The sequence below is a fragment of the Acinonyx jubatus genome, chromosome C2, assembly GCF_027475565.1.
Source record: "Acinonyx jubatus isolate Ajub_Pintada_27869175 chromosome C2, VMU_Ajub_asm_v1.0, whole genome shotgun sequence".
In the NCBI taxonomy this organism is placed as follows: domain Eukaryota; kingdom Metazoa; phylum Chordata; class Mammalia; order Carnivora; family Felidae; genus Acinonyx; species Acinonyx jubatus.
Window position 1 is genome coordinate 5822587 of NC_069384.1, and position 25612 is coordinate 5848198.

The window sequence follows — 25612 nt, forward strand, 5'->3', positions numbered from 1 at the left end:
CACCAGGAGGCTAGTCACTGGTCACGCAGCCTAACTACAAACCCGAATGCATGCCGTGGAAATGTCCCAGGAAACAAGCCCTCTTTGTGTGTTCTGCAGGCAGCCATGTGGAATGGCGGTCCGTCCAAATCAAAGAACAAATTCTCCCATTTTGTGCAAATGGTTATATAGTTGCTATCACATGTTCACAGCTGGTGAAAACCCTATTCAGATTCTGCTCGTTGTACTTGCTTTCCCCTCTACCGCCTCTACCAAGAAATAGCATCAGATTTCTCCTTGGGACTCGCAGGCAATATTCCCTCGATGGGTGCAGAAAATAAAATCCAAAGGAGTCAAGCAGCCTCTCGGGTCCCAGAAAGGGACAGCCGTAGGATCATAAAGCGTTAAAACTAGGCAAGAGGCTAGACACGACGCTGTCCCACAGTGAGGAATGGGACCCGAAAGGTGTGAAACCATTCGCCACAGATGAACCACCAGCCAATGGCCGAGCCACAAAGGGCAGGGACAAGAAACGGATCCACTCTTCGCCCGTTCCTTCCTGAGCAAACGGAGACTTGAACGTGGTTTTCTTGCCAGACCGTGCGGCCAAGCAGGTTCACCAGCACTGCAATCGGGGCAACAGCCAAAAGGCAAAGAAAAACCTAAAAGCGAGCCGACTAAAACATCAAAATTCTGCGGAGATGGTGGCATGGCCATGGCCAATTCACGGATGAACCCAGCAACACTTCGGTGCTAAACGTGTCTCTATTTTCTCCTGAAGTTCCTATGAAATCATTGAATGCCACTACCTGGGAGGAACATTTAGGGAACTCTTTGTGGCCAGAAAATCAATTATGATCTACAACGCACATCTTCACGGGCTGTTTCTGATGCCCCAGACCGTTGGCAAAGCGCACCGTAGGAACGCTTGCTTTATGGACTGGTGAGAAATTGCATTTGGGGGAGTGCACCTGAGTTCAAACTGCCTAAAGGTTTATGTTTGCCTTGAAACTCCAAAGCTCTAAAATCTCAGAAAGATCAGAGCCCAGAAGACTCATCGACGCCATTCTGATCAGCACAACTAGTGATTCTGTGCCGTGGGTAATGAGTTCTGCCGTGTTCAGAGGTCAATCTTGTTGCACTTAGGTCTGTGAGCTTATTAGGATGGGAGGAGTCTAAAGGGGAAATTACTTTGCTCACATCAGCACCTACCCAGGAAAGCCTCTCTCTGACACCCAAGGACACTTTGCTTTCTAAACGAATGCTGGAGCACAGTTCAATTTTCAATTATCTTCAGGGTCTAGGACAGTGGAATGGCAGAGAGAGAAGAATGTGTTTTAGAAGTATTGAAGAGGCCGCTTGCCAAGCACAAAAATGGCATCAAGCTTCCATTTCGCATTATCGTAAATTACTGGAAGGAGTATCCTCATAAACGTTGTGAAGGAGGCTGTATCTCCGTCTTCTCATTTCCTACTCCTCACCCCCCTTCTGGGTCTATGGAATCAATGCATCTTTCAGCCAAGTGTTGGTCTACTCAGTTCCACATCCCAACAGGAAAAAGGAAAGCAGCCTCTGGCACAGGATGGCAAGAACTGTTAGGAATCCCAGATTAGGAGCATCAACTACTCAGTTATTTTTTTTTCTGGGGGAGGAAGGGAAATATAATTTTTTTTTTAATTTTACTTGAGAGAGAGAGAGAGAGAAACAGCGAGGAAGGGGCAGAGAGAGAGGGAGACAGAGAATCCCAAGAAGGCTCCGAGCTGTCAGCACAGAGCCTGATGTGGGCTTGAACTCACGAACTGGGAGATCATGACCCGAGCTGAAGTTGGTCACTTCATTGACTGAGCCACCCAGGTGCCCCGGAAATATATATTTTTTTAATATCTCATTAAATTAAATCTAGTGATATGCAAATAGCCTTCTCAAACACAAGCAACAATCTGTTAAAAATAATACTAATAAAGGGGCATCTGGATGGCTCAGTTGGTTAAGCGTCCAACTTTGGCTCAGGTCACGATCTCATGGTTGGTGAGTTCGAGCCCCACGTCGGGCTCTGTGCTAACGGCTCAGAGCCTGGATCCTGCTTGGGATTCTGTGTCTCCCTCTCTCTCTGTCCCTCCCCCACTCACACTCTATATATATGCCTCTCTCTCTCAAAAATAAATAAACATTAAAAATTTTTTAATAAAACATAATAATAATAAATATGCCTTCAAATTAATATTGGAAAAAGCAAAGTTTACAGATAATTATTTTATTTTATTTTATTTTATTGTATTTTATTTTATTTTATTTTATTTTATTTTATTTTATTTATTATTTTTAAGTAGACTCCAATGCAGGGCTTGAATTCATGACCCTGAGATCAAGACCTGAGCTGAGGTCAAGAGTCGGATGCTTAACCAACTGAGCCACCCCGGCGCCTCAAATAATTACATTTTAAATTCAACGATCCCATAATATTGGTCACCTTTTTTTCTCTTGAACATTCAAAGGATGGTTTACATTAAGAGGCTCAAATCCTCATATCTGTGGGAAATGGCCTTCCCCGACATGCCTGAAGGAACAATCCTGCTGGCCACATCGGGGAGGAGAAGGAGGAATATCTTGGTTCTGGTTGGCACTTAATTAAAAGGAGGAGATGGTGTTTCTCATATTTCCATATTTCTTAAGCAACTGATCTTGCAGTCACAAGTTTGAAGTTTAATTCAAGGTTCCGAAACTCAGGACTGCAAGAGGGACTAAATGAAAGCGACCTGCAGCCGATCCCTCTCCAGGACAGTGAAAGCACACCTCAGCATTTCCCATCTGGAATGTTCCCAGGCCAGACCTCCTGGGCAACACCTGGGGTCACTGGCAGCCCCCCTTCTCCCCACTTTTCCTGTGGCTCAGGGCAGCTGGGTGCAGTGGGAGGCAGCTTTTCTGGAAGCCTTCGGTTTGTGGCTTCCAGCCCCAGATCCCTGGAGGTGCCTGACCACACCCCACCCCTGTTTGGTCTCTGGGGGCCCCAAATCCCAAGAGGCTGAAACCGCGGTCCCTCCCTCCTGTCCTGATAAACCTGACTTTGGGAGGGGGTGACGGTGCCCCCTCTGTGCATGCACACGCGCACACACACACACACACACACACACACACACCAGCCTGGCTGCATTCCTGTTAAGTTCTCCTCTCCAGACTTTGGCCACCTCCCTTTGCTCCTGAATGACACCTGCAGGGGTCTGTGGTATCTTCAACTGAGTCCCTGGAAAACACTAAACTTTACAGGACAGCCTAACTGATCTTTCAAAATAGATCTGACATCTTTCCTTCCTTTAAAAATATTAAGCCAACCAATGACACCATACAGTTAAAAGGATAACATCAATAGCCAGTCTTTCTTGCTTGCTTGTTTTTTTGTTTTTTGCTTTTTCTGAAACCAACCCAGAATTCGTATGCAAAAGTCCTGCCTGTTTTGTCTGTGTAAAGCTTCAATCACTTACCTTTTTAATTGGGGAAGACTGAAAGGGGAGCAGATGACCCGGCCCCAAGGTTCAGTGAGGAGAGTGCATGGGCAAAGACATAATGCGATCTTTCAACCTTGGCTCCTCGGATTTGCTCTCCCTGCTTCCCTGCTTTTCCTGACCATCGTTCTGTGGCTTTGGTTGGGTTCCTCCAACGGGTGGTAGTACAGGCCATCAGAAGACAGAAAGAGAGAGAGCTGGGCATTGATCTCCTTCCTCCTTCTCTGCCAGGGTTGCCAGATAAAATACTGACTGCCTGGTTAAATTCGGACTTCAGATAAACGATGAAAAAATGTTCAGTCTAAGTATGCCCCAAATACTGTGTGGGGCATACTTATACTAAAAAAAAAAATTTTTTTTTGCTTATCTGACACTGAACTTTAACCGAGCATCTTGTATTTTTATTTTTAAATCTGGCAGCCCTACACGTCTGCAAAGTTGTTGCAGCTCAGGTATGTCCACCAACAGAAGAACACAGCCCCCATCAGACTGCCTCTTCGGACAGCATCTTCTCTGGATCCGGGTGCCTCCTGTCAGGCTCTGCCACTGCTCGTCTGAGGTTCTAAGTAAACTATTCTGTGTGGCTTTCCCTGAACCCCGCACACATCTTTGCAAACAGCCCCTTCCTAGTTGATGCTCCTCAAGTTACTCAGGGGCGGGGTGCACCCCTCCCCCATTCCCTCCCAGGACCATGGCCCGCGTATTTGTCACTAAGGACTTCTGGCCCCATTGTCCCAGCATTGCTGTTTCAAAATACGCCTTCACCCGTTCTGATCCCAACATACAGCACATGGCAGGTGCTGAGCAAATACTCTGGATGCGCAAAAGAAGCTAGAGTTGACACTGTTTCGTGACATCCCTTTTCTGGTTTGTAAGAACCTCAAGGTCTGCATCCAGAAGAGATTACATTCCTACCAGCGAGAACGGAACACAATCCAGAATTGTGTCTGAAAAAGCAGGGGAGAGAGAGGAGAAGCAGCCAACGGGTTAGCGAAGATGAGAGGTTTAGGCATGTGACAGTTAACTACCGTCCCCAAGTTTAACAGCGTAAACACAGGAAGTGTTTATTCTGCCCACCGGGTCCATGGACTCAGCTGGGCCCTTCTTGTGTGGAGTCGTCCATGGGGCTGCCGCCAGATGGCCCTGGGGCTGGAGTCCCCTGGAGGACCCTCACTGCATATCTGGCAGTGGGGCTGGGAGAACCCGCACCGTCACTGGCTGGTTGGGCATGTCACCAAGCCACTGCTCCACGTGTCTAGATCAGGCTTCCTCACGACATGATGCTTTCAGGATACAGGACATCTCACACGCCAACGGGCTTCTCCCACAGCAAGTGTTCCCAGAGAGAAAAAGTGGAAGCTGCCAGTTTCTTAGGGCCTGGGTTCAAAACCCCCCATGCATCCCGTCTGCTGCCTGCTGCTGGTCGGAGAGGCCACACGGGCCCGGATGTGAGAGAAGGGGACTCAGAACTCCCTCTCCCTGAGCTAAGACTTCATGGCCATCTGTAATCCTCTACAAAGTACCATGCAAAACCAGAAATCATCCATAATTACAGCCAGTGTACAAAGTGATCCAGGAGTGTTCACCAAATGCATTAAAAAGTAAGGAAAATAGGGGTGCCTGGGTGGCTCAGTCGGTTAAGCGTCCAACTTTGGTTCAGGTCATGATCTCATGGTCCGTGAGTTCGAGCCCCGCGTCGGGCTCTGTGCTGACGGCTCGGAGCCTGGAGCCTGTTTCAGATTCTGTGCATCTGTCTCTCTCTCTCTCTGTCCCTCTCCTGCTTGCTCTTTGTATCTTTCTCAAGAAGTAAATAAAAATCAAACTTAATAAATAAATAAATAAATAAATAGAAAGAGCCAGAGGGGCTCCAAGGTGGGTGGCTCAGTCAGTTAAGCGTCCAACTTCGGCTCAGGTCATGATCTCACAGTTCATGAGTTCAAGCTCCGTGTCAGGCTCTGTGCTGACAGCTCGGACCCTGGATCCTGCTTCAGATTCTGTGTTTCCCTCTCTCTCTACTCCTCCCCCGCACATGCTCTCTCTCTCTCTCTCTCCTTCAAAAATAAATAAAAACATTTTTTTAAAGTTTAAAAAAAAAAGAAAGTGCCAGAAAGAAAATGTATTATAAAATGAATGATACATATTTACCGGTTTTAAAGAAAACAGTCTGTATGCCCCCACCCCCCTCCTCGAGGCCAGCCTCACAGCCAGGCAACGTGTGTAGGGCCCCCACGCTCAGCAGGGTGATTTAATGCTCAGCTTGGTAACTTCCAAACAAGGGGGCCATGTTTTCATTTTTCCCTACACCCTGATGTTGGTGGGTCTCTCCTTCGCCGAGAGTGAGAAAGGAAAGGAGGTAGCAATCCACGAACAACCAGGAATGAGTTCTCTAGGTCTGGTGGTCCAGAGCACAGGGCTGGGTGAGCTGGTGAACAGGACAGTGTTTGCTCTCCCGACTCCTCCAAAAAAGCCAGGGCAAAGTCTCTGCCCTCTGCCACAGTGACTCTGCCCGTCTGCTCCACTAGGTTTTAGCAAAGGGGGAAAAAAAACCCCACAAAAAACGTTATCACATTTTTGAAGTAACTTTTAAAAAGAGGATTCAGAGCCAAATCTGTTCTCAGCTTGCCTAAGTTAATGAAAATTGGTTGCTTCCTGAAAACACGGAGGAGCTCGCTAAGGAGGCATAAAAATGGTACTTGGAACAAAATAATGCTGTCTCTTGATTGAACAGTCCAAATGCGGCCAAATTGTCACAATTAATTAGTATTGATCAGAAACGCAGACTCGTTACTGATGCAGAATGCTGGGAGAAACCAATCAATGGCTTGAGTGGAATTTACATAAGTTCACAACAGGCCCCAGGGGCTCTCCCCAAAGCTATGTTCTAGAATGTTGCAGAGAGCTTTCTTGGGAGGCCCGGGGCAACTTCTGCCCTAGGGTCTGAAGCGACATCTGTGGTGGCCGTAAGGATGCGCAGGGAGGCATGTTTAGAAACCCCAAGACTTCCTCTTCCTATGAATGGGAGAGTCAGTCCAGCCTGAGAGGGAATTCAGTTTCTGAAGACACTTCAGCCCACTATCTACCGAGAACACCCTTTCTCAAGAAGGAACATTAGCATTTACACATGCTTCCGTAATCGCAGATGAACTCACAAATATGAAACCTACAAATTTAAACCATCTTATCAGAGAGAGCAGGCTGAGATGCCAGTCGGTTTTCTCTTCTGAAAAGCTGCTTGCTGTGCAAATTAATTCTAGAAGTAAAATTGTGAGGGTTTCACGTGCTTAAAAGAGCAAAATGTTTTCAAGCACTTGAGAAATATTATTTCCATACGAATAATTGATTAGCAGAATATGAAATGTTCCTGTGTCCTAGTTAAGGAGGGGTTCCAAAGAAAGGAAGGATCGCCATTTTCCTGCTTACAAGCTGCTTTGTAGGCTTAAAAAGACCTTAAACAGCAATTCTTTGGGCATAATTTCTACCTTCAGCTTTTCACCAAGGCATATGGGCCTTCTCCATATGATAGGAAACAGAATTCTATCTTCGGCTGGTCTAAAGTTATCCAATGTTCAATCTCAAAAAGGAGGAAGGAAGGAAGGAGGGGTGGAGGGAGGGAGGGAGGAAAAAAGTGAAAAAGATGGATAAGCCCATAAATTAGCATACTGCTTCAATGTTTTAATTTTTAAAATTAATGTGGCTGTCCCTGTAATGAGTCTGACATCACACATATTTTCCAGGGCTGGTTAACTAAGTTGATGAGATAACAGTGCTGTGGAGACTATGGTTTCTGGTTTGGCCAGGATGTAAGCCTGTGAACCTCATTCTGTTCCATGGGCTCAGACCCCAACCCACCCTAGTTGCCAGTTTACAACCAAGACCCCAGGTCAGGAGGAATCTCAGGAGTGAGTGTCTGTGGAGACAACCTGGAGTGTCTACACTGCTGGCCAGATAACCAAAATCGTTTTCTTCTGATTGGTGTGACCTTGGACAATTCACCGACGTCACGGGGAGCTTTGCCTGACGCAGCCTCCCTACGCACCTCCCAAGGCTGCCTTGACAGAAGGTCATGCATGAGAGCATTTTAAGCTACGCAAAATATACAGATGTAGAGAATGACAACTAGGCACAGCTACAAATCTCGACTCCTACTGACAATCCTTCAAGCGCGTTTACTCCAAGACAGCGGATTAGAAGCACCATATTTATCCAAGGGATTACCTGCACACTAAAGTTATTATAATGCCCAACCTGAGAGGCAAAAACAAAAAACAAAAAAAAAAATCCCTCATATAACTAAGATTAACAGAAATAAATTTCCTGTCAGCACTAATCCCTAAAATAACCTTCACACGGAATCGACTCACTTGTTGAACAACATTACCCATTGACCAGGTTTGTGCGGAGACCCTGGTGGTTTAAAGGCCCAGCTTAATAAGCAATTCCGATTTCATTCTGTCTCCCTCTGGATGAATATCAGAAGCAACCTTGTGTGTCCATCCCTTCCTTCTGGAATACAGATCTTCAGAGTGTTGGACGCTGACAGCAAAAGGGGAATATCCCGGTATAATATTTGAAGGCCCTGTTAGTGTTTCTTGTTTGGATTTTGTTTTGTTTTGTTTTTATGCTGGTTGCTTTGAGACCGGAAAAAGAAGGAGCGAAAGGGCCAAGAGGCCCCAGATGGAGCCCAGAGTCATTTGATTTTTCGCCTTGAAAGCTTCATGTGTCCATGGCATTCGTGGCAGTTTTCACAATATGTCAGCACAGGCGAACTCCGGGCTTCATGTAGCTCCCGGCTTTATTACGCCAGCCGGAGACAGATTTAGAGCTTTCCGGGCTGGTAATTGTTGCACACCTAGAGATTGATAACTTTGGGGAAGTGCTTTTCCCGCAGCCAGGTGCAGGCTGGAAACATTTTAAACAGCATATTTCAGATGCATTTTGCTGCTCGACATCCTATTTTCCCCCCCTTTTCAGGGAGGCTTAGCAGAAGATGGTAAATTCCCACCTGAACTCCTATGGGGATTTATACAGAGTTGGCATATTAGAGCTCGGTGTGGAGCAGGGCTTCACAAATCCCTGCCTTCCAGATGCCTGCACACGCCAGCCTAGATGCACGCCACAAATCCACACTGAGGGGCCACGGCTTTCTCTCCATCAGCCCTCAACCCTGGTCTATCGCATCTGCCTTCGAAGCAGAACCAGGTCACCTCCCTGCTTTAGGCGGTGGCATGGCGTGATGCCTCTGTAGTCTTTCTAGAAACTGCATTTATTCCTCTTGCCTTCCATCCAAACTTCCTGTGCACACAAGCAGGATCAGCCAGGCAGCGCCTCCTGCCAGAACTGACGGTCCCTTTCCGGCTCAAGAGAGAGCACTCAGTCACCTCTGTTCCTGGACCCAGCCCCCTCCCGGACCCATCCCACTCCTGGACCCATCCCACTCCTGGACCCATCCCCCTCCCACACCCATCCCACTCCTGGACCCATCCCATCCAATGTAAATGGACTAAATGCTCCAACCAAAAGACATAGGGTATCAGAATGGATAAAAAAAAAAAAAAACCAAGACCCATCTATTTGCTTACTACAAGAGACTCATTTTAGACCTGAGGACACCTTCAGAATGAAAGTGAGGGGATGGAGAACTATCTATCATGCTACTGGAAGTCAAAAGAAAGGTGGAGTAGCCATACTTACATCAGACAAACTAGACTTTAAATTAAAGGCTGTAACAAGAGATGAAGAAGGGCATTGTATAACAATTATAGGGTCTATCCATCAGGAAGAGCTAACAATTATAAATGTCTATGTGCCAAATACAGAAGCCCCCAAATATATAAAACAATTAATCACAAACATAAGCAACCTTATTGATAAGAATGTGGTAATTGCAGGGGACTTTAATACTCCACTTACAACACTGGATAGATCATCTAGACACAGGATCAATAAAGAAACAAGGGACCTGAATGACACATTGGATCAGATGGACTTGACAGATATATTTAGAACTCTGCATCCCAAAGCAACAGAATATACTTTCTTCTCAAGTGTATATGGAACATGCTCCAAGATAGATCACATACTGGGTCACAAAACAGTCCTTCATAAGTATACAAGAATTGAGATCATACCATGCATACTTTCAGACCACAATGCGATGAAGCTTGAAATCAACCACAGGAAAAAGTCTGAAAAACCTCCAAAAGCATGGAGGTTAAAGAACACTCTACTAAAGAATGAATGGGTCAACCAGGCAATTAGAGAAGAAATTTAAAAATACATGGAAACAAATGAAGATGAAAGACAACAATCCAAATGCTTTGGGACGCAGTGAAGGCAGTCCTGAGAGGAAAATACATTGCCATCCAGGCCTATCTCTAGACACAAGAAAAATCCCAAATACAAAATCTAACAGCATACCTAAAGGAAATAGAAGCAGAACAGCAAAGACACCCCAAACCCAGCAGGAGAAGAGAAATAATAAAGATCAGAGCAGAAATAAACAATATAGAATCTAAAAAAACTGTAGAGCAGATTAATGAAACCAAGAGTTGGTTTTTTGAAAAAATAAACAGAATTGATAAACCTCTAGCCAGGCTTCTCAAAAAGAAAAGGGAGATGGCCCAAATAGATAACATCATGAATGAAAATGGAATTATTACAACCAATCCCTCAGAAATACAAGCAATTATCAGGGAATACTATGAAAAATTAGATGCCAACAAACTGGACAACCTGGAAGAAATGGACAAATTCCTAAGCACCCACACACTTCCAAAACTCAAACAGGAAGAAATAGAAAACTTGAACAGACCCATAACCAGTGAAGAAATTGAATCAGTTATCAAATATCTCCCAACAAGTAAGAGTCCAGGACCAGATGGCTTCCCAGGGAAATTCTACCAGACATTTAAAGCAGAGATAATACCTATCCTTCTCAAGATTTCCAAAAAATTGAAAGGGAAGGAAAACTTCCAGACTCATTCTATGAAGCCAGCATTACTTTGATTCCTAAACCACACAGAGACCCAGCAAAGAAAGAGAACTACAGGCCAATATCCCTGATGAATATGGATGAAAAAATTCTCAATAAGATGCTAGCAAATCAAATTCAACTGCACATAAAAAGAATTATCCACCATGATCAAGTGGGATTCATTCCTGGGCTGCAGGGCTGGTTCAACATTCGCAAATCAATCAATGTGATACATCACATTAATAAAAGGAAAGAAAAGAACCATATGATCCTGTCAATTGATGCAGAAAAAGCATTTGACAAAATTCAGCATCTTTTTAATAAAAGCCCTCAAGAAAGTCGGGAAAGAAAGAACATACTTAAACATCATAAAAGCCATTTATAAAAAGCCCAGAGCTAATATCATCCTCAATGGGGAAAAACTGAGAGCTTTCCCCCTGAGATCAGGAACACAACAGGGATGTCCACTCTCACTGCTGTTGTTTAACATAGTGTTGGAAGTTCTAGCATCAGCAATCAGACAACAAAAGGAAATCAAAGGCATCAAAATGAGCAAAGAGGAAGTCAAGCTTTCACTTTTTGCAAATGACATGATATTATACATGGAAAACTCGATAGACTCCACCAAAAGTCTGCTAACTGATACATGAATTCAGCAAAGTCGCAGGATACCAAATCAATGTACAGGAATCAGTTGCATCCTTATACACTAAAAATGAAGCAACAGAAAGACAAATAAAGAAGCTGATCCCATTCACAATTGCACCAAGAATCATAAAATACCTAGGAATAAACCTAACCAAAGCTGTAAAAGATCTGTATGCTGAAAACTATAGAAAGCTTATGAAGGAAATTGAAGAAGATATAAAGAAATGGAAAAACATTCCGTGCTCATGGATTGGAACAATAAATACTGTTAAAATCTCAATACTACCCAAAGCTATCTACACATTCAATGCAATCCCAATCAAAATTGCACCAGCATTCTTCTCGAAGCTAGAACAAGCAATCCTAAAATTTGTATGGAGCCACAAAAGACCCAGAATAGCCAAAGTAATTTTGAAGAAGACCAAAGCAGGAGGCATCACAATCCCAGACTTTAGTCTCTACTACAAAGCTGTAATCATCAAGACAGCATAGTATTGGCACAAAAACAGACACATAGACCAACGGAATAGAACAGAAACCCAAGAATTAGACCCACAAAAGTATGGCCAACTAATCTTTGACAAAGCAGGAAAGAATATCCAGTGGAAAAAAGACAGTCTCTTTAACAAATGGTGCTGGGAGAACTGGACAGCAACATGCAGAAGGATGAAACTAGACCACTTTCTCACACCATTCACAAAAATAAACTCAAAATGGATAAAGGACCTGAAGCTGAGGCAGGAAACCATCAAAACCCTAGAGGAGAAAGCAGGAAAAAACCTCTCTGACCTCAGCCGCAGTGATTTCTTACTTGACATATCCCCAAAGGCAAGGGAATTAAAAGCAAAAATGAACTATTGGGACCTCACGAAGATAAAAAGCTTCCGCACTGCAAAGGAAACAATCAACAAAACTAAAAGGCAACCAACGGAATGGGAAAAGATATTTGCAAATTACATATCGGACAAAGGGCATCCAAAATCTATAAAGAACTCATCAAACTCCACACCCGAAAAATAAATAATCCAGTGAAGAAATGGGCAGAAAACATGAATAGACACTTCTCTAAAGAAGACACCCAGATGGCCAACAGGCACATGAAAAGATGCTCAACGTCACTCCTCATCAGGGAAATACAAATCAAAACCACACTCAGATACCACCTCACGCCAGTCAGAGTGGCCAAAATGAACAAATCAGGAGACTATAGATGCTGGTGAGGATGTGGAGAAATGGGAACCCTCTTGCACTGTTGGTGGGAATGCAAACTGGTGCAGCTGCTCTGGAAAACAGTGTGGAGGTTCCTCAAAAAAATTAACAATAGATCTACCCTATGGCCCAGCTAGAGCACTGCTAGGAATTTACCCGAGGGATTCAGGAGGGCTGATGCATAGGGGCACTTGGACCCCAATGTTTATAGCAGCACTCTCAACAATAGCCAAAGTATGGAAAGAGCCTAAATGTCCATCAACTGATGAATGGATAAAGAAATTGTGGTTTATATACACAATGGAGTACTACGTGGCAATGGCAATGAGAAAGAATGAAATATGGCCTTTTGTAGCAATGTGGATGGAACTGGAGAGTGTTATGCTAAGTGAAATAAGTCATACAGAGAAAGACAGATACTATACGTTTTCACTCTTATGTGGATCCTGAGAAACTTAACAGAAGACCATGGGGGAAGGGATGGAAAAAAAAAAAGTTAGAGAGGGAGGGAGCCAAACCATAAGAGACTCTTAAAAACTGAGAACAAACTGAGGGTTGATGGGGGGGTAGGAGGGCAGGGAGGGTGGGGGATGGGTATTGAAGAGGGCACCTGTTGGGATGAGCACTGGGTGTTGTATGGAAACCAATTTGACAATAAATTTCATATTAAAAAAAAAAAAACGAGAAGAGAGCACCCAGTACAACATTTGATCTTATTCATTGTTAGCGATCATAGAATCATATCAAAGCAAACTGCACGCTATGTGGTCCTAGCATATCCCCACACCTACCAGAAGTATCTCAAGCCACAACCCCTTTCCCAAAGAAGGGGCTCACCTACTCAAGCATGGCGCCTGAGATCTTGGCACGGGCACTCACACCTCAAAGAAATTACAACTGCTGTGAGCCCCACAGGTGGTACAAGTGATGCAGAATAAAACGTTCCTTCTGGACATCTACCCAGAGCCTGGATAGGAGGGGAGACTTTCCTGAAGTCAGGTGCACTCACGCCCTCCACCTCCAAAGACAGAACTTTCTGGAAACAAACGTATCACAGCTCACCAAATCAGGAGAAATCCATTCCAGTTTTAGAAATTCAATTTAGCTGGGGTAAGCCTCCAGGCTCTGAACATAAGCTCTGCCAGAGGTTTATTATTCGTAAATCTTTCCTTCAGACTGGAGGCCTCCCAGAGGCCATGCTCCTTCCAGTATTTTTCTACTTTCTATGTCAATAAAAACTTTAACTCTTGGAATCCCTCCGAAGACAAGTATCAAGATACAGATTAAGGCACTGAGGAAAACTACTGACTTGAAAAATACCTTTTGCTTGTGTCCAAACTAGTGATTGGAGGTGAATACTCTGGAGTCAGATGGTTTGTGTCTCTATTTGTAAACATGTGTGAGATTACCACAGCCCAGGAATTGTAACTGGAGTCACAAATTATTGTGTCCCTCCAGGAAGAACACTGTGTCAAGGGATAAATGAAGTTCTCGGCCCAAACTAATCAGCCAATGCAGGTAGTTCGTTCATATAGGAAGGAGTATCTCTGAACTAACAAGACCCCTTTTTTCTAATACTTTTTAAATGTTTATTTATTTTTGAGAGAGAGAGCACAGCCTCACATGCAAGTGGGGGAGGGCCAGAGAGCATGAGGGACAGAGGATCTGAAGCAGGCTCTGAGCTGACAGCAGAGAACCTGATGCGGGGCTCGAACTGGCGAACCGTGAGATCATGACATGAGCTGACGTCGGACATTTAATAACCCAGGCGCCCCAGAACTAACAAGATCCTAACAAATTCATTTTTTAACTAAAAAATATACCCCTCAGGGCGCCTGGGTGGCTCAGTCAATCAAGTGTCCGACTTTGACCTAGGTCATGATCTCACGGTTCATGGGTTGAGTCCCATGTCAGCCTCTATGCTGACAGCTCAGAGCCTGGAGCCTACTTTGGATTCTGTGTCTCCCTCTCTCTGCCCCACCCCTGCTCACGTTCTGTCTCTCTGTTGCTCTCTCAAAAGTAAATAATAAACGTTAAAAAATAAAAATAAAAAATATAACCCTAAAATTTCTGAAAGACCTGTCAGATGTGATGGAAAACATTCGAATTTGCTGGGTTGTGTGTCCAGAGGTTGGCATCCCAGAGACGGAGGAAGAATTCAGGGGCATTCTGAATGTAATGTGGATAAACGTCCTTTTTCACATCCACAGCAACAACACCAGCAGTAAAAATAATCTTGGGATATCAAGAATCCAGAGTCCCTGGAGATAATTGAGATAATATTTAATGTCACAAAATTCCAGCAGAGCCGACAATCTGGATCCCTCTGGAGTTTTAACACGTCTGACTTGTGTCTTCTGTGATCTGGCGATCTGACCAAGAATGTGAAGGCCCTCATACCTCACTCCTACAGTCTGTTTGGCTTTAAGTGGTAAAATGAAGGCCTAAAGTACGTTTATAATAGTTGCAATGAGAACACTTGTGGACAATAATGAAATTTGGGGATGATCCTTTTGTGTTTAACTACTGCCCACCTCTCGGAACATCTTGGTGGGTCCCTGTTCCTTCAACATGTGTGGGCACCTTCATTTGTGTTAATAGGAAATATACATTCAGACAAAAGATCTCACTCCTGTGATGACAGAGTAAAATAATTTGAATTTCAATGGAATGTAGTATTAGTTTAAAACAAACTCCAAGATGACATTCTCATACTATAAATTTAAGAAAATTAAGAAATTTAAGAACTAAGCGTCTTAGATTTTTAGGAAAATGTCTTTTAGACCTCTTCCAGAAGGCTTCACCCCAATCACCACCGGGTTGTTCCTGACTTTTGTCTTGGTTCATTTTTAGAGGCAAAGCACAAATTTAATATTAGGATAAAATACCGTGTGCATATATCATGCATGAGCAGTTTCGTCTGAAATTAAGGTGCAACACGTTAATAATTTGAATTCATACAGCACTTCGTTCTACAATTATTGAGGAATGTCTAATTCTAAACATCCCATTTCTTACTCGGAAGTGAATGTCCTCTACTACCTAGAATTCTGTAAAGGAAAGCTTTATCCACAGCGTCTCGCATTTTTCTTTCCACTAATTTTCATACCTCCAGAAAAGACACATTTAGTTTTCACTATAAGGGATCAGGTTTTGGCTGAAAGAAATTACATGCGTCACAATGGAACCTCAGATGGGGTGCCTGGGTGGCTCAGTCAACTGACCGTTAGACTCTTGATTTCAACTCAGGTCATAATCCTGGGGTGGGGGGACTGAGCCCCACGTTGGGCTCCACGCTGAGTGTGGAGTCTGCTTAAGACTCTCTCTCCCTTGGGCGCCTGGGTGGCTCAGTCGAGTGTCAGACTTCTCGGTTCAGGTCATGATCTTGTTAGTTCGTGAGTTCAAGCCCTGCCCCGGGCTCTATGCTGGCAGCGAGGAGCCTGCTTGGGATTCTCTCTCTCCCTCTCTCTCTGCCCCTCCCCTGCTCACTCTCTCTTTGTCTCTTTCAAAATAAATCAATAAAACACTAAAATAAAAATCTCTCTCCCTTTCTCTCTGCACCCCCCCCCCCAAATAAAATTACTTTTAAAAGAACAATGGCAGGAAGTCGTGTCTTCTGTAACAGCTGACAATTCTCTTGGGTGCAAAGCACCGAGCGTGTCCGCATGCTTCCAAGCGCCTATGGGTCTGACGCCAGGTTGGAGCCATGGGGCAGAGACAGTGACCAGGAGGGACTGGGCCCCCTTTGGGCCCTGACTCTGCCTTCCCTGCAGACTCCCGGCTCCTCGCGGCTGACACAGGAGCCACAGTAGCTCTCACGGTGTGGACCAGGCGCCCTGGGGGTGCTGCCCTCCTCTGAGGAAGCGCTCACATCAGAATTATTTGTTATAAATACTAATACAATAATGCTTTGTTAAACCGAGTTCTCTCACGAGGGCACAGTGGAATTTTCCTGCGGCCACGTGACCCGACGTCCCGGATGGAACGCGGAGGCAGCTGGCTTCTATTAAGTCAGCCATTAAAGAGGTTTGCAAAAATGGAAAACATTGCCACTCTTTCACTAGAGTTTTTTCTGTTTTGGAGAATGCAATTACTCTCTATTTTAAAATGCGACTTGCGTAAACATGTCAGGGGTTTATCGCTTTATTTTTACTGAACTAGTACCTAAACCTTTTTTAAAACGATCTTCCCCCTTTTAGTTTCTCCCATGGGAACCGTCGACGGACAAAACCAACAAAAACGACAGCTCTCCGTGGTCTTCCAGACCCGGGATCGCGGGGCGGTGGGGTCCGGGAAGGGATGGCGGCCACCGTGCCACCAACCGGGGAGAGGGGGAGGGGGCCGCCGCCCCCCCCCCCCCCCGGGTCTGCACAGCTCCCCTCCCGCCGCCAGCAGCCCACCCCCGGCGTCACACGGAAAAGACCGGTGCCCCCCCCCCCCCCCCCCGCTGCGATCTGCGATCAGGGCACGCTTGGCCACCAACCCCTCTCCCCATCCACACAATGCCCTTTCACCCCGGGGCCGGCCCACTGACCTTGCCGCGCCGAGGGACGAACGTTCCGGCACCTGGGTCTCGCTCGGGCCCCAGCGCAGACTCGGGCAGAGGCCCCTGAAGGCGGGCTGGGAGTTTCTGCAGCCGGTACTGAGAGGGGCACCACCCCCCCCCCCGGAGGAGCGGGCACCGGCACAGACCCCTTCTGGCAGGAGGCGGGACCCGCGTTCCAGAAACGTGAGTTCATTTGGTCATCGACACAAAGTGACGACACCTGGAACCCCACCTCACCGGGGGCACACTCTGGTCCCCATTAGCATGCGTCCTTCCCTTCACCCACTAAAGCTGTGGGGGGGGGGGCGGGCTAGCACCCGGCGCGCCCCCTCCAAGCCTCAGACCCCGTGCGTGACGATCGCTCCTGCAGATCCAGGCCGGCTGGGGACCGCAGCCCGGCGTGCACGCGCTTTGGCATCTGCCGCACACTCACGACCCTCCCGGATCCAGACCTCCCTGGGGCCAGCGCGGAGCTCTGTGTCCTAAGTCCGGGGGGAGGGGGGGGGTCTGGGACGCGAGGCAGGCTGCAGAGCCTCCCGCCCGGAGCTGAGCGCTTCACAGCTTTCCGAGCGCTTATGTCACGTGATCTCATTTTATCCTCACAACAACTCCGACGATTCTCACCAGCCCTAATGAAGAAAGCACAGAACTATATTTGCATTGTAATTATCACGTCGCCCAAAACGGGAGTCCTCCTCTGGGAAGGAAACCGTTTTCTTATCACCGCGTGTAGCTATAGCTTGATTTTCTTTGCAACAACCGGACCATGGCGCACGCCGTGGGTTGCTCGGATCCGCTCTAACCCGAAGCACAAACAGGGCTGGTCAGCTGGTTTGGATAGGAGGCGTTATTACCCACGCGCGCCCCGTGCACAAGGCCACAGAGGCGGCGAAAGTAAATGTCTAGACTACGCACGTTGGCTTACCATTTTCGCCAGACGTCTTGTCTTTTCCATTGGTTGCCCCAGTGCCTTGTCGCTAAGGGCATAAAAAAAGAGAGAGAGAGAAATTGTTATCAGATGTATTCAGGATTATTTTTCATCTCTTCTGGTGCTGCAAATACCTGTTGCATTATATCACATTCTGTGTTACTTTAGCTCAGATGGTTAAAACGTGGTGCTCATGAGACCAGGAAAGGGTCAACCCCAGGAAGGATCTGTTCAAGTTGCACAGACTGTCCCCCCCGCCCCCCACGACCCACATCCAAGGAGCACCAGATGGGAAGCTGTTGTCGACTGACGAAAACCTCATCTGGAATATGAGGAGGACGGCCAAGACTTTGTGCCAACCGTCAAGAAGATGAGAATTGTCGTTTTTGCCAGCGATGGCCGTTGTCATTCTAATCACAATGTCCAGGGTCTTATTGTTAAAGAAAAATGTTAATCAACTAAAAAATTATTATGTTTAGTCAGCTTCTCCTACTGTTGAGACACCTTTCCGTCCTTGTTTAAGCCTACCCTGTGCACTTTCATTTTACCAGGCTGGCCTCTTATGGTTAGTCTTGGGTCGCTGGGCAAGATTCTCCGGCCGTGAGGTCTAGGGAGCCATGGGAAATGCACTACAAATGTCAACATACCAACACGTTTCTTCAGAGCTTATCCAACTACTGTCTTTAACATCATGCTCAGAGTTGTTCTAGGCCGTGGAGAGAGAAGCATTGTGTCAATCCAATTTTCTGGTCATTCTCAGAAATTGTGCTTCAGGTCGAACAAGATTGAAGAGATGATAAAGTTTCTAACTTTCGGGTGAAGAAAATGAAGCCAGGAAGGGAGCCTGATTTGTCCAAGGTCAGGAGCTAGTAGGTAGTACATTAAGACTACAGACAGAATTTCCATGCCCAGAGGTTAGCGTCTTGCAGGAATTGTCATTGTTACTAACTATTTAGATAGGATCCTGAAAAGAGAGAGAGGCAGAGTGCTAAAAAAGGAGAAAACCACTACAGATGACTCTCACTGAGGGATAAGGATATCCTCAAAATTTATATTTGGGTCGAGGACTCCAGCCTAAAAACAGTATCATGAAAATAATTATCAGCTCCCATTAGCATTCAATGTTGTCATAAGAAATTCCCAGATCCTTAGTCCACCCTTGATTAACAGTCGAGGGATCATCCGGAAAAATCTTGCTTTCAGGTCCTAATTAGTGTAAATAAATCGGGTGAATGGTAAAGACTCACGTAAACCGAGTGAACCATCCCTACGGACTCCTGATGCCCCGCGCAGATGGTTACTCAGGAGAGTGTGGCAAAGCCAAGCGTCCCGGGGCTCGCCCAGCCCGCCACACACCCTATCCCGGTCAATGTGAAGTGCAAATTGCCCACCCAATTCAGGGGTGCTCTGTCCCGTTCTGGGAAGGTAAACCACTTCTCTGTGGCAGGAGGTGGAAGGAATGGCCAAGTTGAAAGGCTGTATACACGTGGGCCCCGTCTTCATGTCTAATATAGAACACCTTGAGTTTTCAGAATGCTAGACCTGCCGGTGTGTTCTTACGGAGAAAGGCTACACTGCTTAACCAGACATCAACTCTTCTTCAACACACTTCGAGTAGGGCCCATGCCATGCAGGGCGATGACGCCACGGCATCATCGGCTGAACAGTCAACCAAGAGCGTGCATCATCTCCATTTAAATAAATTACACATTTCTTCAATACAGTAGGTTTACCAGTAAAAGGCCCCTTTCTTCTCGCCTGCGCTTGTTTTGAAGTCCCCTTTTCAACCTCAAGGCAGTGAGGTGGCTGTCCTGGAGGGAATCGGACCACCCATGCGGAGGATCCAGCTGGCTCTGCGGCAGCTGTTGGCGACTGAACTACTCCAGTGTTTACGCCTTCCATCCCTCCCCGTGTAACCCAGGTAGGGGTCGGGGGGAAAAAGCGACTTTCAGAGAATAAAAGGACAGGGTTGGAGAGCTGAATAAAGTCGAACTAAATGGCATACGGATGCAGAATAGATGCACAGTCAACCCTCACTGTCTTTAAAAACCTTCAACACTGACACCTTTCAAATGTCACAAATACTTCGTTCCATCAAAGGTCACATTGTAGAAACCCGAGGAGATCCAACATGAGAGATGCACAGGGAAGAAAAGGAGTTCATTTTTTCAGGATCTCTAAGAAAGGGGTTTAGTGTCAGGTCTTATATGATGGAGGCAAGGTGAAACTGATGGGCGTCACGAGAGATGATCAGAAAATGATCCTGACAAAAGAGAATTCACCAGGAGGATCTCCTTTCAAAATTCTCTGAGACCTTGCAGCATTTCTCGGGGAAGGCTGAGAGCAGCGGAGAACAATCCAAGAGCTCTCCCATTCTGGGGGTCTATGGCGGTCATCACACCCGACTGCTTTATCGCCATGGTTCTTGCTGTCCGCCCCTTGTCACGGCCTTTGGCACAGATGCTCTCATTCAGGTCCCTTCCTGGCCCACTCCAGCCTCCCCCCACCCCACCGCCACCCTAACAACTTCACATTCATAAAACACTCCTGTCTGGGACCGTCCACCACATCTTGTCCCACCACAGACCCAGAACCTTCTTCCACGCCCTCCTAAATGTCTGAAGAATAACAGACCCTTCCCTCCTCGGCCATCCGAAATCAGCATCCCTGCCGCTCAAGCCAGCTCTGTGCTCATCTCCTCAGACACAATGGCATTCTCTCTTCTAACGTATCAAGACAGTGTCTCTGTCATCATCCCCAAGACCTCTTGAAGGGACAGAGGGTCTCGTGTGAGAAATCTTCCACTGAATTTGCCTTTATGATCACCAATGAGACAACTACTCAGCTTATGAGAACACAGACGCATTTTCCTGAAAACTACCTCCCTATATTGCCCTCATTTCACCATTAGGAAATGCTAAAGAGCCGGGGCGCCTGGGTGGCTCAGTCGGTTGAGCGTCTGAATCCGGCTCAGGTCATGATCTCCTGGTTTGTGGGTTCGAGCCCCGCGTCCGGCTCTGGGCTGATGGCTCGGAGCCTGGAGCCTGCTTCGGATTCTGTGTCTCCCTCTCTCTCTGCCCCTTCCCCACTCACTCTCTGTCTCTCTGTCTCTCAAAAATGAATAAACATTTAAAAAATTGAAAAAACAAAAGGAAACGCTAAATAGCCATCTAAGGAACCTTCTCCAGTACAGGCTGCTGGTTGGCAAGACCGCTGCAGAGGCTGCAGAGAAGCAGGGAGAAGACGGGAGGGAGTGAGGCAGAACCAGTGCCAGAGAGGACTGTCCTCAACGCTCACACACTTGCCAAGCAACTCACCGGGCTCTCGGAGGGGAAGTGTCCTTCCCCCGGGATGTTAACTAACAAAAAGCTAACATGTCAGAATTTAATAAAGTCCCAATTAAAAGGAGCCTAAATGAAGACTGGGTGTGTGATAGTTTCTTCTGAAAATCTAGTATGTGCCATGTACCCATAAAAAAGGCAGGATTCGTACTTCAAGGTATAAATTTTGAAGGAATTCTTCTGACAGTCCCACTGCGCCAAGGGCTGCAGGGAAATAACAAAGAATCTGTCTTCATTTGGTTTCCCAGAAAGCAGAGACTGAGGCAAATGGCATTTGCAATACCCTTTGTTAGAGAGGAAGGAAGGAGAGAAGGCAGACCCATCATAAGCCGGCCATCCAGGTGCGCCTGACCCTGACCTTGCCCCTCTGAGAGGTGTGTGACCCAGCAGACCCAGGGGAGGAAAGGTAAGCCAGTGAGCCCCCGGCTCCTGTCCCTCGCCAGTCCAGACCCACGCCACCAAGTGTCAGTTCCTGGTGCTTCTAGACTGGGCAATGTCTCGAAGCTGGAACCTGCTGGGGGACTGGGAGGAAGCCCCAGAACACGAGATTCAGAGGTGGAGACTCCTGGCATGGCCGGAGCTGCGTGCTGTCGCCTCACACCTCCCTGAAGCCTGTGGAGCCCGTGCTGAACTGGCCACCCACGGGATCCTCACCAACAGGGCCTGAAGTGACATCTGAGCGGTGTCTGACTCAGCACGTACATTTGTCTGGTTGACTCTTTCAACCAAGTTGCAAACTCACGGACAATCCCTTCATAGGAGATACTCCACTAGCGGAATTGGCCATGACTACTTTCCAGTAAATAAGTGGCTTTGGATCCATTTCTTCTTGTACTTTGAGGTTAGACTGGAGACTGAGGTACGTCTGATCACATGTAGGCCGCATCTAGGTGTGTGCACACATCACTAATACCCATGTCCTAATGGTGCCAGCTGCAGTAGGAAATGGGGAGGTGCCCCAACCTTCACACATAGACCCAGAAGCAACCTTATTGCATGCTCATGGTAAAATCACCCTTCCTTTGAGAACGAGTGACTGCATTACTCCTCCGTCCTCTATCCTTCCTTGTGAGATCGACTACAAAATCTTGGTGTTCTTGGAGTAGCCACCATTGGGTAATGTGAGTGAGGCATTCGCATCAGACACAAAATGTAAGGGGGCACCAAAAAGTCATTAATTAAGACAAACAATTATATAAACACTTATATGTGGGAAAAGGGAAAGAAAAAGAAAGAAAGAAAGAAAGAAAGAAAGAAAGAAGAAAGGGGGAGAGAGAGGGCAAGGAAGGAAGGAAAGGGAGAGAGAGGGAGAGAGAAAGAGAGAGGGAGAAAGACAGGAGGGAGGAAAGGAGGAAGGAAGAAAGGAAGGAAAGAAAGAAATGGAGAGAGAGACAGAGAAGAGAGAGAAAGAGAGAGGGAAGGAAGGAAAGAAAGAAGGAAGGAGGGAAGGAAGGAAGGAAGGAAGGAAGGAAGGAAGGAAGGAAAGAAATGGAGAGAGAGAAAGAGAAGAGAGAAAAGAGAGAGGGAAGGAGGAACGAAAGAAGAAAAAAGGAAGGAAGGAAGGAAGGAAGGAAGGAAGGAAGGAAGGAAGGAAGGAAGGAGGAAAGAAATGGAGAGAGAGACAGAGAAGAGAGAGAGGGAAGGAGGAAAGAGGAAGGAAAAGAGGAAGGAAGGAAGGAAGGAAGGAAGGAAGGAAGGAAGAGAGGGAGGGAGGGAGGGAGGGAGGAAGGAAGGAAGGAAGGAAGGAAGGAAGGAAGGAAGGAGGAAGGAGGGAGGGAGGAAGACAAATTCATAGAAACAGAGTAGAAGGGGGTTGCCAGGGGCTGGGGGGCGCGAATAGGGGGAGGTTGCTAAAAAGGTACAAACTTGCAGTTATAAGATGAACAAAGTCTGAGGATCTAATGTATAACATGGTAACTATTGATAACAGTGTGTTGTAGAATCGAAATTTGCCAAAAGAGTAGAACCTAAGGGTTCCCACCAAAAACCAAAGGTAAACATGTGAGGTGAGATTTGTGGTCGTTGGTTACCCCAAAGGTGGGAATCTTTCACAATGTGAGCATATACCAATCCATTCATTACATTGTACTCTGTAAGTATGTTACAGTTTTATTTGTGAACACCCCAAGAGAGCTTTAAAAAAAAGACAACATTTTAAGGCAATATTTTAGAAAATCAAAAGAAGTATAAAAAGTTTGGATAAACATCAACACTGCACATAAAGACAGGGCCGCCCGTAAGACTGACACTTCCCTTGGCCTCAGGCTCTGTACGGCTCCACCAGGCACTGGTCACATGTTTCCCCAAAGTAAGTAAAAGATTCAAGAAGTTAAGTCATTTCAAGGATTTAGAAAATTATTCTATTACAGTCTTTGAAAACCTCCATTCTTAGCTTTCTCAGGGGCCACAACTGTAGGTTATGAGCTCAGGCCGTCACGGTATGAGTTTTTATTATACAATTTCCAGAACACAAAGAACACTTTGCCGTGGATACCTATAAAATTGGTATGTTACTCTCCTGTGTCGTAGATGAGACTGAATTTGCAGAAACTCCCTCTTCATCGGTGCAAACACAGAACGCCGGACAGATTACGTCTACTTAGAAAATCATTCAACCAGAACACACAGTTTCAGTTACAGGATGAAACACGGGTTCCTGTTAAAAGATACTTACTTTTCATTCCAGAAGTTTGAAGAGAAGGAAATGTGAAATGAATTTTTAGCAGGTTAAATTTAGGGTCCAAACGACAGTCCGAGAATATTTTCTGAAGCTACCCTTGTACATGTAAGTGGCTAAATCTGTATTGCATCTGCATTGGCTTGATATTTGGTTTAGTGAGATTTGATTTGACTAGAGGGTCGCCCTTTCCAGAGCCCCTCCCCCCACCCTGCCCAGGCTTGGGGAATAAAGAGCCTTCTCGAGTATGTGTCCCAGGCCATCCCCAGGGTCCCAGCCACTCTCCACCCCTTCTTCATCAGTCTCCCCAAGGGACTCATCTATCTTGCCACCAAATATTGGAAAGATTTCTGTGCGTGCATTTGCTTTGGCAACACTGGAGAAAAGACAAAACCCTCTTGGAACGAGGTCCACAGCAGCCTCCGGCTCCCAAAGACGTGACTTCTCAGTCCTATTATCAAGCCATCGGGAAAGAAGTGAAACTGGTTGTACACGATCCTGACTCCAGCCTCTCGCTGCTGTTGCAGAAGCAAAATACTCCAGCTAAAGGGCTTTGGTCCCTCCCAGGCTAAGAAATAAAAGATCCTTTTCCAAAGCGGATTGTCAATGAGGCACGTTCATCGATATGCAAAGCCATGTGCAGTGAAGTGTGCAGATTCGGCGTCAGACAGAGGCCTGGACTCAACCTGGGGGAGAGACTCGAGTTCCTGGACTGTTTATTTTCTCCGATGAGCCAGGTGCTAGGCTGGGCCCTGAAGGTCCCCAGGAGAAGGGGACACAGTGTCTGACTTTGTTTGGCCCACCACCTGGCGGGACAGACAAAGAATAAACCAGTCATCTCAACGAACTGGGGTAAGAGCCTGACTCAAGGGGACTAAGGCCGGGGACGCAGGTGCGGGACCACGATTCACACAGGAGTGAGTGGGATCGAGGGGGTTTTTCCATATTTTGCTCAGTGTGAGTCACGGCACCCCAACCAGCAGGGCATCCCTGGGGACATCCCTTACTGGAGTCTCTGTCCCTGCCTCTGAGAAGGAAAGATCGCGACTCGGGCTCCTGCCGGCCACGAGTCGGGACCTGGCAGTGAGCAGGCGTGCTCTCCCTGTCCATCAACGACAGCGCGGGCCACAGTGGGCATTACTCGGTGATATCAACTGGATGGCATCTCTATATCAAGAGAAGGCAAAGTACTTGTTTGAAGGCATTTTTTTTTAAAGCACGTTGCTGTCTCTTCCCATCATCTGGCCTCTCTTGGCTTCTGTCTGCCAACTAGTTGTAGAGATTTGGCAAAAGAAGGAAAGAAAAACCCATCTCATTCCCATGCTGCCTCGGAAGCAGGTGCGACTTAACACCATCTATCCCCTGGGGATGCGTTTTCTCCTAAGTAATTTTTCTCCTTGGTGCTGTCTTGCTGTTGTCGATATTCATATTTCCAATGGTTTCAGGGTTTCTATTGTGCCTGAAATGGTAACATCGTGATGAGCAGCTCCTCAGATGGCTCCCAAGTAGGAAGAAAAACGCAAATCTGTCTGCCTGTGGTGTGTGTGGACTGCACACGGGGACCTTGGCGTTTCGGAACAGGTTCTCAGAATCCATGCCCTACACTGGAGAGACATCAAGACGGGGACCGACCCCACAGACCTCAGTGCACCCTTCCCAGCACTTTCTCTGTGTTTTCTCTCAGTCACCGTGTATATAAAGAAACAAAAAGGCATGTTGCTACAGCTTTTTAAAATTTATTTTAATTTTTTTATTTAAAACAAAATTTTTAATGTTTATTTATCTTTGAGAGAGAGAGAGAGCAAGCTGGG

At 46.4% G+C, this 25612-nt stretch overlaps 1 protein-coding gene across 1 annotated transcript in view; it reads right to left on the minus strand.

The window, feature by feature from the left end:
• The window catches only part of PCP4 (Purkinje cell protein 4), a 59962-nt gene that overhangs the window by 15565 nt on the left and 18785 nt on the right, over positions 1 to 25612 (minus strand). Inside the window, exon 2 of the mRNA XM_015063200.3 lies at positions 17781 to 17832. Coding sequence (XP_014918686.1) covers positions 17781 to 17832 — 52 coding nt within the window. The remainder of the gene's footprint in view (positions 1 to 17780; positions 17833 to 25612) is intronic.